Source organism: Ruditapes philippinarum, unplaced genomic scaffold, assembly GCF_026571515.1.
Source record: "Ruditapes philippinarum isolate M1 unplaced genomic scaffold, ASM2657151v2 ctg3960_1_1_1_1, whole genome shotgun sequence".
NCBI lineage: Eukaryota > Metazoa > Mollusca > Bivalvia > Venerida > Veneridae > Ruditapes > Ruditapes philippinarum.
Window position 1 is genome coordinate 31,324 of NW_026854798.1, and position 15,623 is coordinate 46,946.

The window sequence follows — 15,623 nt, forward strand, 5'->3', positions numbered from 1 at the left end:
TCTGATATAGGAACCGGACGATTTCGAATGTTGCCATTATTTGGGAGCCCATTAGCAGTATTGTCTTGATCGTTTATTGTACCTTCTTGTGCGGACGGGTTGTCTTCTGCAGTAGGAGCCGGACTATTTCGAATGTTGCCATTATTTGGGATTCCATTGGCGGTATTGTCTTGATCGTTTATTGTACCTTCTTGTGCGGACGGGTTGTCATCTGCAGTATCAACCTGACGATATTGATGTGAGTTTCTCCTCCTTTGAATCGCGATATAGCTGAATAAAGATATAAACGATGTTATTTGTGAAAAGCGAAACTAAAATGATATAACGTCAAATTACACAATCGCTTTATCTTAAGAAGCAATTGACTGAGATAACATCTCATTTCATGAGCTCTTGTAACATATCTTGTACGCAACACACTGCTATAAAACAGAAACAAACTATTCTCATTATGTGCCATAGTTGAAAGCTTTGATTTATGCCAATATACTGGACTAGGTGTCCTTAAAAGTATCAGAACTCGACAGAAATTTAGGAAAGACAGGCACATTTTTAACACTTATTATTTTATCATACACTAAAGGGGACATTAAGCCTCAGCAATTGTGCTTATCTTTAGAAAAGGCAAATTTGTATTTTATAAATAATGTATTTATGGATGTTGACCGATATAAATGCTTATAAATGAAGTAAATAGCGTTGAATGTGAAATAATTACTCATAACGGTTTGAAAAATGAAAACAGAGTGGTATTTTGACTTCAATACAAAATACTAAATCACTATAAATGTTCTTATCACCAAAGCAAAAAAAAACACTGCTCAATTAAATGGCCATTGAGAAACACTTTGGAAAATGATTTGAAAAAATGAAAGAAAAAGAATGGAAAATGAAAATATTATCATTTTTTAAGGCTTAATAGGCATCTGAATCATCTTTCTCAAATTAATATTTCAAGTACACAGTACAGATAAACACATTATGAATATTCAGAGGTCACTAAAAGACTAAACCGACATGTTTCCTACATTTCAATAATCACGCAGTAATGTTATAGCTTAGTATATATGGTGTTGAAAATATATAATATAACATACGTACATACAGATCAGTATGAGGCTTGCTATAATAATCACGACAATGTGTTCGATCAGAAGATTACCATTGTTTTCCCCTGTGAAACAAAAATACATATATTAATTCATTTTACCATATATTTTTTAGCTTTATAATTTATACATTGTTTACTTTTTCTTTACCTTAAATGCCATATACTTTTAAAATACATTAATTCAGCTTTTCGGGAAAAAAAACATTTTCTTACAAAACCATAAATTTGTGAGTGCCTTTACATCTTGATAGAAAAAAGTCAGTAATTGAGCGGAAAATAACTATAACTATATCTAATATTTGCACATTGAACTTAAAAAACGCCTATTATTTAAGTCTAATTATCGTTTAATTATATAAAGATTCGACAACAATGCTATAAAACATATTACTTCATGAACACATTTAGATCTATACGTATGATTTAAAATCAGAACGGATGTTTCTTTAAAACAGCTATGCTTAAATAATCCTTATTTTAAATGCAGCTTTAATAATAAAACAACTGAAGGCGCATTAGAAAACAATGCCGAAGGATACAATATGTAAACATTACTTTTACTTTCGATGATGTACATTTCAACAACAATGTTTGATTCTTTGCTTTTATTCCCATGCACCGCTACTATTTTAAAATGGTATTTCCCAACTTCATTTGCTGTCACATAAACAATCTCCGTATATCGTATATGCTGGTAATGCCTGCAATCAACATCACTTGAACAGTTTGTTGAATAGTTGGATTGAAGTTGTGGAAAGAATTCTTCTTCAAAAGTGTTGATTTTCTAAAAGAAACAAGGAACGCGTTATATATTCAGTATTTTATATTGCAGGGACGCGTGATATGTTTCTAATATTTACATTTATTGAATCCTCTATATATTTATTGCTTTATAAAATGAAAGCACATACTTGGATAAAATTGTCACCATAGCTATAATTGCCCTCTGAACATTTCACGCGCATGGTTGTGAGGGGTTTTATGTGAAAAGAAACAAAATGCGGCTAATAGCACAAGATCTTATACAATGAACCTTTAATTTGCCAACTACATTTTGTGCTCGGAAAATTATCTTTGATATTTTGTCAATTTAATTAAATAATCAAAAAGTCATTATTAATGTATTCAAGACATTTCTTTTCCAAATAAACTCAACAATGTTTTTCTAAAGTAACTTAAGTCTAAATTGAAATACACTTTAATTTAGAATTGATTTCAAACGTCATTTGTATCTCCTTTTAAGCCAACAAGGAGTTTACATTACAAACAACAGATGGAATCGAAACTCGGATCACAGATGGAAATACTTTCATTTAAAATACTTGTATTTGTAGTTAAAGAAAAGAAAAATATACCCTTGTCCACTTAAAGGAAACTTTTGTTCTTTGGGAAACACAGCCAGATGTCACTTTTACTGTCCCAGAATGTGTATCTTCAAAAATCTGAGGCTTATAGTCTGTAAAAGAAATGTCGTTATTAACGTTTACAAATAGCTAATATCCATGATACATAAACTTTCTTAAAGAAATAGCATTCGTTTTGTTGGAATTATGAATTATACAAAGTAATGAGATGTGTTGAAAACGTGGTCATATTTAAAATTAAGTAGAACGATCGAGTAAATTAACTTTTCAGCATGGATGCTTTTAATATTTGCTACATGTTTATGGTAGTTAAACTGTTACGATATCTTTCAAGTTTCAATCAAATTAAAATGTTGAAACAATGATGTGTCGTTACAATTATCCCTCATTTCACTGCCACAGAAAAAGTTAAAACCCCAGGCAAGGTTATTATCAATGCATCTGTGTTTGAACCAAAAACACTTAAGCATCAGGTATAATATTTTTATCTTTTTCAATTAAAGGATGAAAGTGTCATATCTACGTATCTATACATATATTAAATGCATTAGGGTTAAATGCAGAATCTTACCGAGGGAATATTTACATTGATTGCTTATAATAAATATATGTCAATAAGTCTAGACAAAACACACACACACGCACACGCACAATCACACACACCAACACACACACGCACACACACACACACATCGTAAGTTGCACATCATGTAGTATATAAACAGAATATAGGTAAGTTAATGAAATGCATATATTTACCTATGTCTCTTAATAATACAGAATCAGTATGAGAACCATCCGAACAAACAAGCCTTCTTCCATCGTCTTTCCTAGTGATCTTTAGTATTGTTAAATTAAAAATATTTCGTTGCATATCGGCTGAAATGCTGTACTGTCCACCATAATCAGGATTTAACGTGCACGTATTTAGAACACACATTGCTATTGCCCTTGAGTTATTTTTATTCATCCATTCAATTGTTTTGTTTTTTTTAAACATGCAAGTTAATGTTTTATTTTCGCCACATTCAAAAGTTATCTCATCAGTCTGGTTGTCTGTTTTCTTAATAAAAATGTTTGCTCCTGAATTCAAATTAAACATATGACATTTATTAGCAAAAAATATAACAATGAAGTAACTTAAACTGTGAAATTACTCGGCAAAACATTTATATTCGATAAAATCAAAAAAAAAAATTTAACTAAAGTCAATAGAATTTTACTAATTTAAGTTACAATGCTTACTGTTTTCTCTATGAGAAGCACATACCTTATCGTAAAAAATATTCTAAAGATACTCGATTTTTTTTTAACTTGAAGCAAAATAAATGCACACATCAAAGGAAATGTTAATTTTGTCAAAAGAGCCGTTTTGCCTAAATATATGTCAAACTCGATAATGATAACAGCGTTATCACAATCAAAAGCTAAATTAAACAAGAAATGTCGAACGACACATATGCCCTCCTTTCTAGCCATTGACTCTCGTTGTTTGTAATTTTGTTATAGAAACTTCAATAAAGGGGTACATGGAAGTGTTGTGGTGATGAAAAAATTATATTGTTAATAGGTGTTTCTAAAAATTGAAGTAGGCCTCTATCCCACTTGGCACCATTGTTGTGGTGTTGAAAATTGAAAGCCTTATGTTTTCTATAAATAGAATTTAGTTACTTATTACCTAATGTTCTTAGTTTGCTCAGGAGTACTCTTGAATAGGGAAAAATCTAATCGTCAGGATGACACCACCCTTTGAATGCAAAGGGAAATAAAACACAAATGTTGAATAAATTTAAATCAACCAAATTTTTAATGAACTAAGCTTTTATTTACACTTAACTAAAAGTTACTTAAAGCTAAACAAGTTATCAATGTGAACTAAAAAGAAACAGTTATTATTTAAACCAAAAATATTAAAATCAGAATAAACTAGTTGAATAGAAGATTTGAATAAGTTGAAAGTTGTTAAAATGTTTAAACTGAAAATATGAAAACTAACCTAAATGATTCCGTGCTATTGAACTAATTAATCTTAATAGTAGCAAGCCTTGTTTTAATCTATATGAACAAAAATAAAGATCTAATAATTCAAGATGGCTGCCACTTAAAACAAAGAAAAGATATTAATTAATCTTAATTAATTCTGAAAAAAATAATTACTAAAATTACTTATAAATATATCAAAAGTGTTTTAGTAAATTTAGATAATCTCTAAGGTTCATTTAAATGCCAAAGTGCCTAAAATAAATAAAATAATTAATTAATTAACCTTAGAGAGCTGTTAGAGATGATACATTTCCAAAAAATTAGCAGCAGAATGACAAAATTGTGTAAAGTGCCTGTATTTATGCACACTACTGGGAACCAGCACTTTTGTGGGAACAGTAAAAATGCAGAACTGTTCTGATTGGTCAAGGAATTTGGCCAAATCAGTGCTCATTAGGACTTTACATAACTATCCTAAAAATGGATTATGATTCATGGAAAATTTTGCAACAGTATCAATTGACCATGATCACAAAAATAATAAAGTAATAAACTTTTACAAAAATATTCTAAACAATAAAACTAGAAACTAATATCAACTAAAAATATTTACAAACATATATGAATGCTAAATCAGTAACTTGTATCCCACTAAGTTTTAAGGCCAGTATAAGTAAAAGTAGAACCATTCTCTTCTCTATATGTTATATATAAAGAGTCTTAGGTCATGCTAAGTTACTGTTAAAAAGTGTATCAATAAGTTCTACAAACTATAATCAAAATTCAACTAATGAATGATAAGAATGAAATGTCTATAAAACAATACATGTTCAATGATTAAACTTTAAAATAAACTTAAATCTAAGTTAAAGGTTAAATCCTTAATATTTCTTGAAAAATATATATGAATATTGTATATGATTTATTTCTTGAGTAATATTATACAATATTATGTAATTATTATATAACCTGTTGTAGTTGGAATCCAACTTTACAACAGAAGTGTTCAGTATTAGAAAAAAAGACAATGACCTACTGGTTATAACCAATCAATATTTGAAATATGAAGGCCTTGACCTTAGAACTAGTGACCACATTATGACTAATAAATATGTGAAATATGAAGATTTTGTGATCAAAAGTTTTCAAAGTAAAAAGTGGAAACCATATTTACATTTAAGGCCCCTGTGATTTTGACCTTTGAACTAGAGATCCCAATATCAATAGGGGACATCTACTAGTTACGACCAATCAGTTTGTGAAATATGGAGACTTTATAGTAGATAGCTTTCAAGATAATAAGCGGATACAATACAAACATTCACGGCCACTGTGACCTTGACCTTGACCTAGTGACCCCAAAATCAATAGGGGTCACCTACTAGTTTTTGATCACTCACTATGTGAAATATCAAAAAAATGTGATAAATAGCTTGCACGATAGTGAACGGGAACCATACTTACATTCAAGGTCCCTGTGACCTTGACATTTGATAAAGTGTCCCTAATATCAATAGGGGTCATCTACAAGTTAATCAATATGTGAAATATGAAGACTTTGTGATTAAAAGCTTTCAAAAAGGAAACTATTCTGACATTTAAGGCCCCTGTCAACCTTGACCTTTGACCTAGTGACCCCAAAATCAATAGAAGACATATACAAGTTATGGCCAATCACTATGTGAAATATGAAGGCTAAGTGATAAATAGTTTTCAAGATAATCAGCGGAAACCATTCTGATATTTAAGGCTCATGTGGCCTTGACCTTTGACCTAGTGACCCCAAAATCCAGAAAAGTCATCCACTAGTTATGGCCAATCAGTATGTGAAATATGAAGACCGACCGACCGACCGACAATAGCAAAACAAAATACTCCCTCTTCTTCGAAGGGGGGTAGGGGGCATAATAATTTGGTAGCCAGGTCGTGAGGCTTGTAGTGACCAATAAGTAACACATTTATTATTTGGTCTAATTTAAGCAGAATTTAAACTCGGAAATTGGCACATAAGTTAACATTTAAATATTATATTTAAATTATAACAATGTTTGATTTGTCTATTTACTATACACTTTCATGTAAACAAAATAACCCACGGGTCAATTTCGACCCCAGGAACATGAGTTATGTAACTTCTATTGATGACTACATGATGATGCTAAATGCAAAATATCAAATATCTAAATTCTTGGAAGTGTGCTCTTAAGGAAGAACTTTACAAGGCTATTTAATCTAAGCGACCTTTAGGGTTGCATTATTTTTAACCACAGTGGCATGACTTACCTAACCTGCTTAGAAGTCAAATAGGCAATACCATGTACGCCAGAAATCTAAACTCATTAAATTAAAGTTTATGAAAAAGAAGACTGTCATGTATTTTCCTATCTAATCAAGTTTATTTAAACTAAATGACCCCATGTAGGACCAGTTTTACTCGTGGGGCATAATCAATGTAATGTTTGAAAAGGAGAGATGTTTTTAATGCAAAATACCTAAGCTCTTGGGATTGTAATTTTAGAACAAGAACAAGTTTTCTAAGACATTGTTTACAATTTAACAAGGTCTACGTAAAATAAGTCGAGTCCTAGAGCGGGATCATTCCTGACCAAAGATGCAATGCTCATTCCACTTATATAAAGACTTATATTTATTTATTGAGGTCCACTAGGCAATGCTACTCGTCAAACTTCTTACCTCTAAGCACTGTTGTTTCACAAAAAATATTTCTATATAAGTCTTTATAAAAGTGACCCCCGGGATAGGGCCAATTTTGTCCTTAAGGCTTTGATTTATAGCCTTTGAAAAAGACTTAAAGGCGATGCTAAAAGGGAAATATTTAATGCCCTTAAGTAGAAGAAAATAAGTGAACACAAGTATTGGGTCATTTTTGACCCCGAGGGGATAAATTTATAACTTTTGTAGAAAAAAAAACAATTTTGTAAGTTTCATTAGAAAAGGCAAGAATGAACTTATTTTCCTTTACAAGTCTTTATAAACTCAGTGACCGCCACAACACACGGAGCGGGACCAATTTTGCTAGGAGCATGATTTTATATTACTTTTGTATAAGAACACTTGGTGATGCATCATACTAAATGTCTACACGCCTGGCCTTGCCGTTTATGGTTCCTTTGGAGAGACCCATTACACAAAGTTACATGCCAATATAAGCTCTTTGCATTGAAGTATCACAAAAATACTAAAACCCTTTTTGCACATGAGATCTTCTTCCAACAGGCAACCTGGAAATTCCATATCAGACATACACTGTGTTTGTGCGACTAAAATGGCTATTAACTAGCCGGGGCAATTTTGATGCCAGCTTTGGGAACATTGTTTATATCAATTTTGTTGAAGATCTCTACGTAATGCTGCAGGTTCAGACATTTTAGTTTTCAAAAAGAAATATTTTAAATCATTTTTACTTTACAAGTTTAAATTAATGAATTGAATCCCGGGCTACAGCCCGATTTGACAGTAGGTGAAATATTTATTTTACTTTTGAGAGGTCCACTGGTCAATGTTATTAGCCAAAATATAACCCCTGCATACTTTGTGAATACATGGGTTTAAAGATCCTGTATGTTGTGATCAAAGTGGTAAACCACACTAAATGAAATTATATATATGTAAAAAATTATGCAAATAGAACAACTTTCAAACATCGAAGAATATGTAAAATATATACTGCAAATATCTGTGCATATTATATGTAATCATTAAAATATATGCATTCATTTCTTATTGTAAAATTTGACTTAAACTTTATAGAATATAGAAAATAATTTTGTTATTAACTCCCTTTATTTGCATGAGATGTTAAATTCGGAAATATCTTTATGAATAATGCTTTTTGGAACCTACACTATTGATAAATAATCTTAATTTGAGCATTTAAATAATTTAAAATCATAAAAAATTGTGTAACAGGATCTTTAAAAGTTCAATTATCTTTCAATACCAAAATTCAGTTTAACCATAGAGAAGAAGAAACTAAACAAAAAAGTAGATTACCTATGCATTCGAAGAAGGTTGTGCTAAATGCCAGGATCAATATTGAGAATATCACATAGAACTGAAAATAAAAATGAAGAAAAACGACTTGTGTCTCAAATTCTTACTTTAAAAAAATCCTCTTAAATGAATTTTACATTGCTTTTGTTGACAACAAATACGTGGTTTTGTAAATCTTTTTTTTTCTTTTTCTTGCTTTTTCCAAATGTGTAAAAGTAGAGTATTTTATTAGTTTTTGTTAAAGTAAGTTATAAATAAAATATGATATTTATCATAATAGGTCAAATACTAGAGTTGTCCGTAAGGGTTTGAGACTACATTTATTAAAAGAAAATACGAAGTGCTCATGAAATACTGTAGCGTGCACGGAGCGGTTGATTATTAATCTTGATATTTTTAAATGCAAATACATGTAATTTTTCTAGGGATTATTAACTTTATGATTTGAAAATAACTAAAAAAAAACATTCAATTCATGATAACAATCTTAATCTTTTTCTAAAATCAATCAAAAATATTTATTCCAATAACAAATTATTTGTTTTTAAAAATTAGTCCCAACCAGATATCAATCTAAAAGTAAACCTATCCCTCATTCCCCAGATTTTATTTTCAACAATCTCTTATCATATATTTTTTTCCGAAAATTCAATACTTCATTCATACAAAATAGTTCCTCATTAATCATTTGCCTTATACACATAGCATCCTTAGTACCAGATATCCAAGATATGTGTGTACTAGTAACTATACATGTATAAGCTTAAACATCAACCAAAATATTTCAAATCAACCGTTGACCCGAGAGGTCTTGCTGAAACAATAAAACACTTCATTACCAGCTATCTGAGATTTCTGTGTACAAGAAAAGCTACTATCATTACGATTCGACTCTTACGAGGACATAACCAAATAAATGTCAAATATCTTTTTCTCAAAAATACTTAAACTAAACATTTAGTAAGAGATTCGACAGAAATAGTAAAACGACCTTTATGCCAAATATCTGCGATTTATGTATACTAGTATGTATTTACTACGTGTTCCCTTCCAGACACATACATATTCAGACTAAACTTAATACCCATTTCTTACACTTTCTTCTTCCAAACGTTTGTCCATGAGGTTTCACAGAAACAGCAAGATATTTTTAGAACCAGATATCTGAGATTTTGCGTTCCAATAAATATAATAGTGCTCTGATCTGCCTCACGGACAAAACTTAACTGACTCTTTTGCGCTGCTCCTGCTCTATTTATACTTGTGATTCACCATCTCCGCAGTGAATAAAAAACAATGATTTGATTGGCATATAAAAAACAGACATTTCTTGATACTGTTTTTAACAAAACATCATAAGCGTCTGTTACTTAAAGATATTTTTCTTATGAACTACTGAAACAATAGATGAACAATTTCAAATATAAACACTTTGAATGATACCCCTATTTTAATCAGATTTGAAAGTACAACTGATTGAAATACCTACTCTTTATATCATGATGAATTTATAGATACATTGCTACATTTTTTAATGCAAATGGCGAATTTATAGAAAAGGGAGGTAACCAAGTTAAGCATAAGGTATATTTTCGTTACAATACATGGGTAATTTGAACAGCTAAAAAAAGCTTATTCAATAATCATTTAAAAAACACAGGTAACAATTTACGGATAAGATTGTTTCTCTTGACATCAGGTTATCTTTTATGTACATATCCTGACGATGACATGGTGTCCCTTTCAGCAGTTTTGCTTTTTAGATTAGGTCCTCCTATCGTCATCTTAGAACACAGATTTAACAGAATTAGTGCAAAGTTAAAATCACTTCCATTCACCACGGATAATATTGGGCGGGAAATTGAGAAGATACTGAAAATAGTGATACAAGCATGAAACTTTCAGGAAATCATCTTTAGACCACAAAGATTTCAAAAGTGAAGTGGGCCCAAAAATATCTCTGCTCATTCAAGATGGCCGCCATTTTCAAAATGGCCGCCATATAAATTTGACATACATAAATAACTTATTCAGTCATTTTTTTTGTAAAGACCTGAAACTTACACGATAGCATGTATGAAGCGTCTCCTTTACAAAAATTTAAATCTTACACAATTCCGCGTTCATACCTCTTCTCAATCTAAGATGGGCGCCATCTTGAATTCTGAAGAGGGCTGAACGCTGATTTGGTTCAAGATTTGAATTTTTGTAAAGGAGAAACTTTATACATGAGTGTTAGTTTCAGGTCTGCACAAAAAAATTCACTGAATAAGCTATTATGTATGTCAAATTTATAAGGCAGCCATTTTGAAAATGGCGGCCATTTTGGATGGGCCCACTTCACTTTTTGCATTTCTATAGTCTAAAGATGATTTCCTGAAAGTTTCATGCTTGTATCACAATTTGCACTATTTTGACAGGAATTTCCCGCTCCACTATAACCTTATTGCTTCGCTTCAATATTTTCACACATTTAGTTACCTCCATATTCTAGCGAAAAACAGTGCTGCGAAATATTTTGCTCCTATCTATATATACGTATCTGAATGCGTCACACACTCTCGGGGGAGGAACTGTTACGCGGAGGATTGAGCTCTTATGATAACTTGTCAGGAGTTATTGTGATAATTGGTAAGGAGTTCGTCGGAAAACTTTAGTATATACTACAAAACACTCGTCAAAAAATGATAATTTTCGTCTTTGAAAGTGAAATTTAGGTGCTAAATTAAACTTTAATGATTAAGCTCGTGAAAATTTGTGGCATTTTATATTTTTTTTGTGAAAACATATTCCATATTTCACTCAAACGAAAAAAGATATCCTGTTATTAATAAACATATTTGCTTACAGTCATTGTCTGGCTTAAACAAAACTCTGGTTGGGAACAATGTCCAGGTAACAAACAATTCTTTAAACCACTTTTTGTTCAGAAAGTAGATTCTGAAAGTAAAAATATAAATTAAATAAAATATAACAAAAAATGAATAAAATAAATAAATAAATAAATAAGTACATAAAATAGACTATACATTTAATATATATTTCGTATTGCTTTAATACATAATGATCAACAATCAAATGAGGAAATTCCACCGTTTTGTACATATGATGTAGTCCTACTTAATTTCAATGACCACAACAGTGAAAATTGTGTCAACTCAACATTGATTGCAAACACGTGATGTCATGTTGTGACTCTAAAAGGTAGTGTTACCATTATTGCAGGGAGATACGTTTTTATAAAAAGAAAATCCAAATTAATAAGGCAATATCTCTACGTCATTGTTCAAATGACACCATCAAATGTCACCATCAAATGTATCAAAATGGAATTGCCTACAGTATCATCATGCAGCTGAAAAGATCCAGCTTGTGCCACTTCATTCAAGTCTCTTTCTTCAGAGGGTAGTAAAATGTTAACATTACATTTCAATTGAACTGATTTGAAGTTTACTTTGTTACCTTTATTAAGTATCAAGACAGTAACATACATTTACTTTAATTAATGATAAGGAAAGTGTGCTAAAACTATAATTGTTTTAAGCAACTACCGCAATATTATCATTCCAACAATGATATATTCGTATCTGCCTTTGTCATATTCACAATTTCATTACGATGTTGTTTCTTTTTTTTTTTTTTTTTTTTTTTCGTCTTTTTCTTTTAAATAGTCAAATAGATATCTCTACGCAAACATACGGCTATCATATTCAACATTATAAACATGCACAGAACAGGTCCTTTTATATCCAACCTGTGTCGTATTCAATCTTAATCCGTTGATGAAACAGAATCTTTGGACTATTTTTGATGCCTCGACCAATGAAGGTACTGGCCTAAAACAAAAGGTCATGGAAAGACGGTGGTAAGCGGTGAAAACATGCTAGTAAAATAATGAACAAATAATCTAACTAGTTTAATATTTTATTCTTCGATCATTCCAAAGAATTTAGGTCAATATGTATAATATGTATGCGCATATAAAAATAACGGTCCCTTTAAATTTAAACCGATCTGAACTTATTACTGATTACTGATGTTAAATGTATCAGATTCAGAGTAAATGTATCGCGTTTATTTAATAAATCTAAGTAGTAAAAAAACATGAATTGTTTTCTCCAGTATAAAGAAAATGTATAATTAGAGAAAGTAGGGTGGATAGAAAAAAAAAACAATAAGGAATCGTGTATCAATGGCATAAAGAAAAAAAGTGAGGAAAAAAATATTACAAAGTTTAAATTGAACTAAGAGCAATCAGTGATCACATGTGTCACCTTATGATAGCCAGTTGTATTGTATGTTGCACCTACTGTGTAGCAGGAGACCCACGGATCACTTACGATGCTAAACGCGTCTTTTATTTAGGGGCCTTAACTCGCTAAAATTTATCAAGCTGAAAACCCAAGAAATATGTGTAAATGGATGACCTACCGACCAATCCTGTAAAGTTTCATTGACATTTCATTAGTGGTATGAGAAGAGTATTCTTGACAATTTTAAAAATCAAAAACGAATAAAGGACCATGACCTTGACACAAATATATTAACTGTAAAATGCCGGCCAGATGCGCAACAAAACATGGCTTTAATCATTCGTGAACGGTTTGGATGAAATTGCACCAGTGGTACTGAGGAAGAGGTCCAGACAAGCTACTGTGCTGCTTGCAACACAGACAAACACTTTTTTATTCAAGGGCCATAACTCGGAAAAATTGTTCAAGCGAAAGCCTGTGTAAGATGCACAAGAACTTGAGCTACGGATTTATCCTGTAAAGTTTCATCTAAATTCCGTAAGTGGTATAATATGAGTATCCAAGGGCCACAACTCCGCAAAAACTCATTAAAGCGGAAAACCAGTGTAAGATGCTCAAATACCTGAGCTACTTAAAAAAATTCATTAAAGTTTCATTTAAACTGAATCAGTGTTAGCAGATATTCGAATTGCCCGGGAATGAATACAAGCCTTGGCTATATACCGAAGAGTAAAGCGATGTACTGACATTGCCGACTTTCGTTTACAAAATTGTGTCTAGACATGTGTAGATCTCTGACCGGCTTGTTAAAACTAAATATCAAGACGTTGATTAACTCCTATTTTTTCTATTCCTAGTTCTTTATTTTAAGGCTCGATTGTTTTTTAAATTAAAATGTACACTTTATATATATATATATATATATATATATATATATATATATATATATATATATATATATATATATATATATATATATATATATATATATATATATATATATATATATATATATATATATATATATATATGTTTACAGACGAATGTCAATCATATTAGAATAAAATATGTATTTGGTAGTTATATGTAGATATTAACATAATCATTGTGCAAAATTTTCAGAATGTATTGTCGGGGCGAGAACTCTGCAAGTGTGAATAGGTTATTTTGTGCGAGTTGTTTCCCTTTCCTTGCAAAAATCTTTATCCCGCTTATATGGTCAAAATATGTGCCAAACTAGTATCGCAAATTATTGTGATTTGCAGCTATAAACATTTCTTTATTGATTACTTTATTTACTTTAAGCCATACAGATCTTATTGATACAATTCGTATGATTCATTCTGGAGCATATTACTTTGACGAAAACAGTTCGAAAGTCAAGGTATTTTAAGATATGAAACATTGGTACTATATCTCGAGATAATCGACCAATTCATGTCAGCCCTTCGAAAATTTCATAGATATAGACTGTAAAATATAGGTCTGTGGTGATTCACCATGTTATTATATGTCATCTGCTTATTGCTAATATTACGACAAGCTTGACACATGTTTCACTACATACCAGCGGCCAACTTCACACATCTTAAATATGCTGTACGTTAGAATTTATCATTTCAAATAGTCATAGATAATTTAAAATGTCATGATTTGCCAGTAAAAGTGCTTTTTTGACATCAATTTTGACATAATTATAGGACTTTTGAAAAAGTTTACAACTTTTTTAAATTTCATTATCACCTATATCTGTATATGTTGATACATGGTATAATTATCACAATTTATCTTTTAGTCTTCTTGGAGGAAAATGTTAAATCTTGCTGTTTTGGCTTCGAACAAAACCATCACTCTTACCAAGCAGTGATATATTAAATTAATGGTGATATTTTGACTGATTTCAACAAAAGCTTTTATAAATTAAAGGTCCTGTAACATACATGATTGTATAACTGCACATTTCAATTCATTAAAATAATGTGTAATGTTTAGCAATGAAATACATTCGGAGCTAGCATACTTAATAAGTTATTACATGTAGCTTGACTTTCTTGGTTTAATGAAAAATAATAAACCTGAGAAGTGAAACAAGAATAAATTGTTGTTATTAGCCCCCTTCTATTTTCATTCATGCTCCCAAAAGAGAGTGAATACAAGTTAAAAAAGCTTTAGTTAGTTTAACTTCCAAACTATCACTGAAACTATACACAGTTGTACAGACTTGAATTTGTCAAAGTGTCAAAGAACCATAACTACATTGCTTTATTATTAAATTATCTCCCTTTATTATACATGAGCTTAATAATGCTTGTCCGCATAAAAGCTTAAAAAGAGTTGAGGGAATTTGTTTAAAATTTGACACAGCCAATACATTCAAGTGAAAGAAAGTGTAGTTTCAAAAAACCATATGTTTTCCTAGCTTATTTTTACAATTATCATCTCAGATAATACATCAAAATTTAAAATAATGGTTGTCTGGAGTATATCTTCTTTTACTTTCAATGATATCTCACTCAAACTTAACCCGGTTGTAGAGACAAGTGAGCAGAAGTGTTGTGTCAAATAACCAAAATTCTACATTACTTAGTTTTTTAATTATCTCCTTTTATATTATTTCATGATACTTGCTCAGAGAGAGTATTTAAATATTAAATAAATTTGAATCAAACTTCACACATGGAAAGAGATAAGCTTGACAGATACAGTGTTAAAAAGCCATCATAATTTTTAATGACATGGCCACATTCATATAATGTGATGCAAAATATTGACAATTTGAGTGTTTTCTTGCTACTGATACAGAAATATACACTGCACTTATATCATAATTGATATTTGATTCATAGTTTTGTCTCCCTTTATTATGGTATGTGTTAAAATAGTCGAGCAAGCAGTTTC

The 15,623-nt window shown here is 30.7% G+C and overlaps 1 protein-coding gene across 1 annotated transcript in view; it reads right to left on the minus strand.

Annotated features, from left to right (window-relative positions):
• Positions 1 to 219: 219 nt before the first annotated feature.
• LOC132741086 (uncharacterized) overlaps positions 220 to 15,623 on the minus strand; it is a 40,656-nt gene continuing 25,252 nt past the window's right edge. The window contains exons 2-8 of the mRNA XM_060729171.1: positions 11,321 to 11,412; positions 8,473 to 8,533; positions 3,235 to 3,558; positions 2,467 to 2,567; positions 1,667 to 1,895; positions 1,098 to 1,174; positions 220 to 270 (exon numbers count right to left, since the gene is read on the minus strand). Of these exons, the coding sequence (XP_060585154.1) occupies positions 220 to 270; positions 1,098 to 1,174; positions 1,667 to 1,895; positions 2,467 to 2,567; positions 3,235 to 3,558; positions 8,473 to 8,533; positions 11,321 to 11,326 (849 nt within the window). The 5' untranslated portion in view covers positions 11,327 to 11,412. The remainder of the gene's footprint in view (positions 271 to 1,097; positions 1,175 to 1,666; positions 1,896 to 2,466; positions 2,568 to 3,234; positions 3,559 to 8,472; positions 8,534 to 11,320; positions 11,413 to 15,623) is intronic.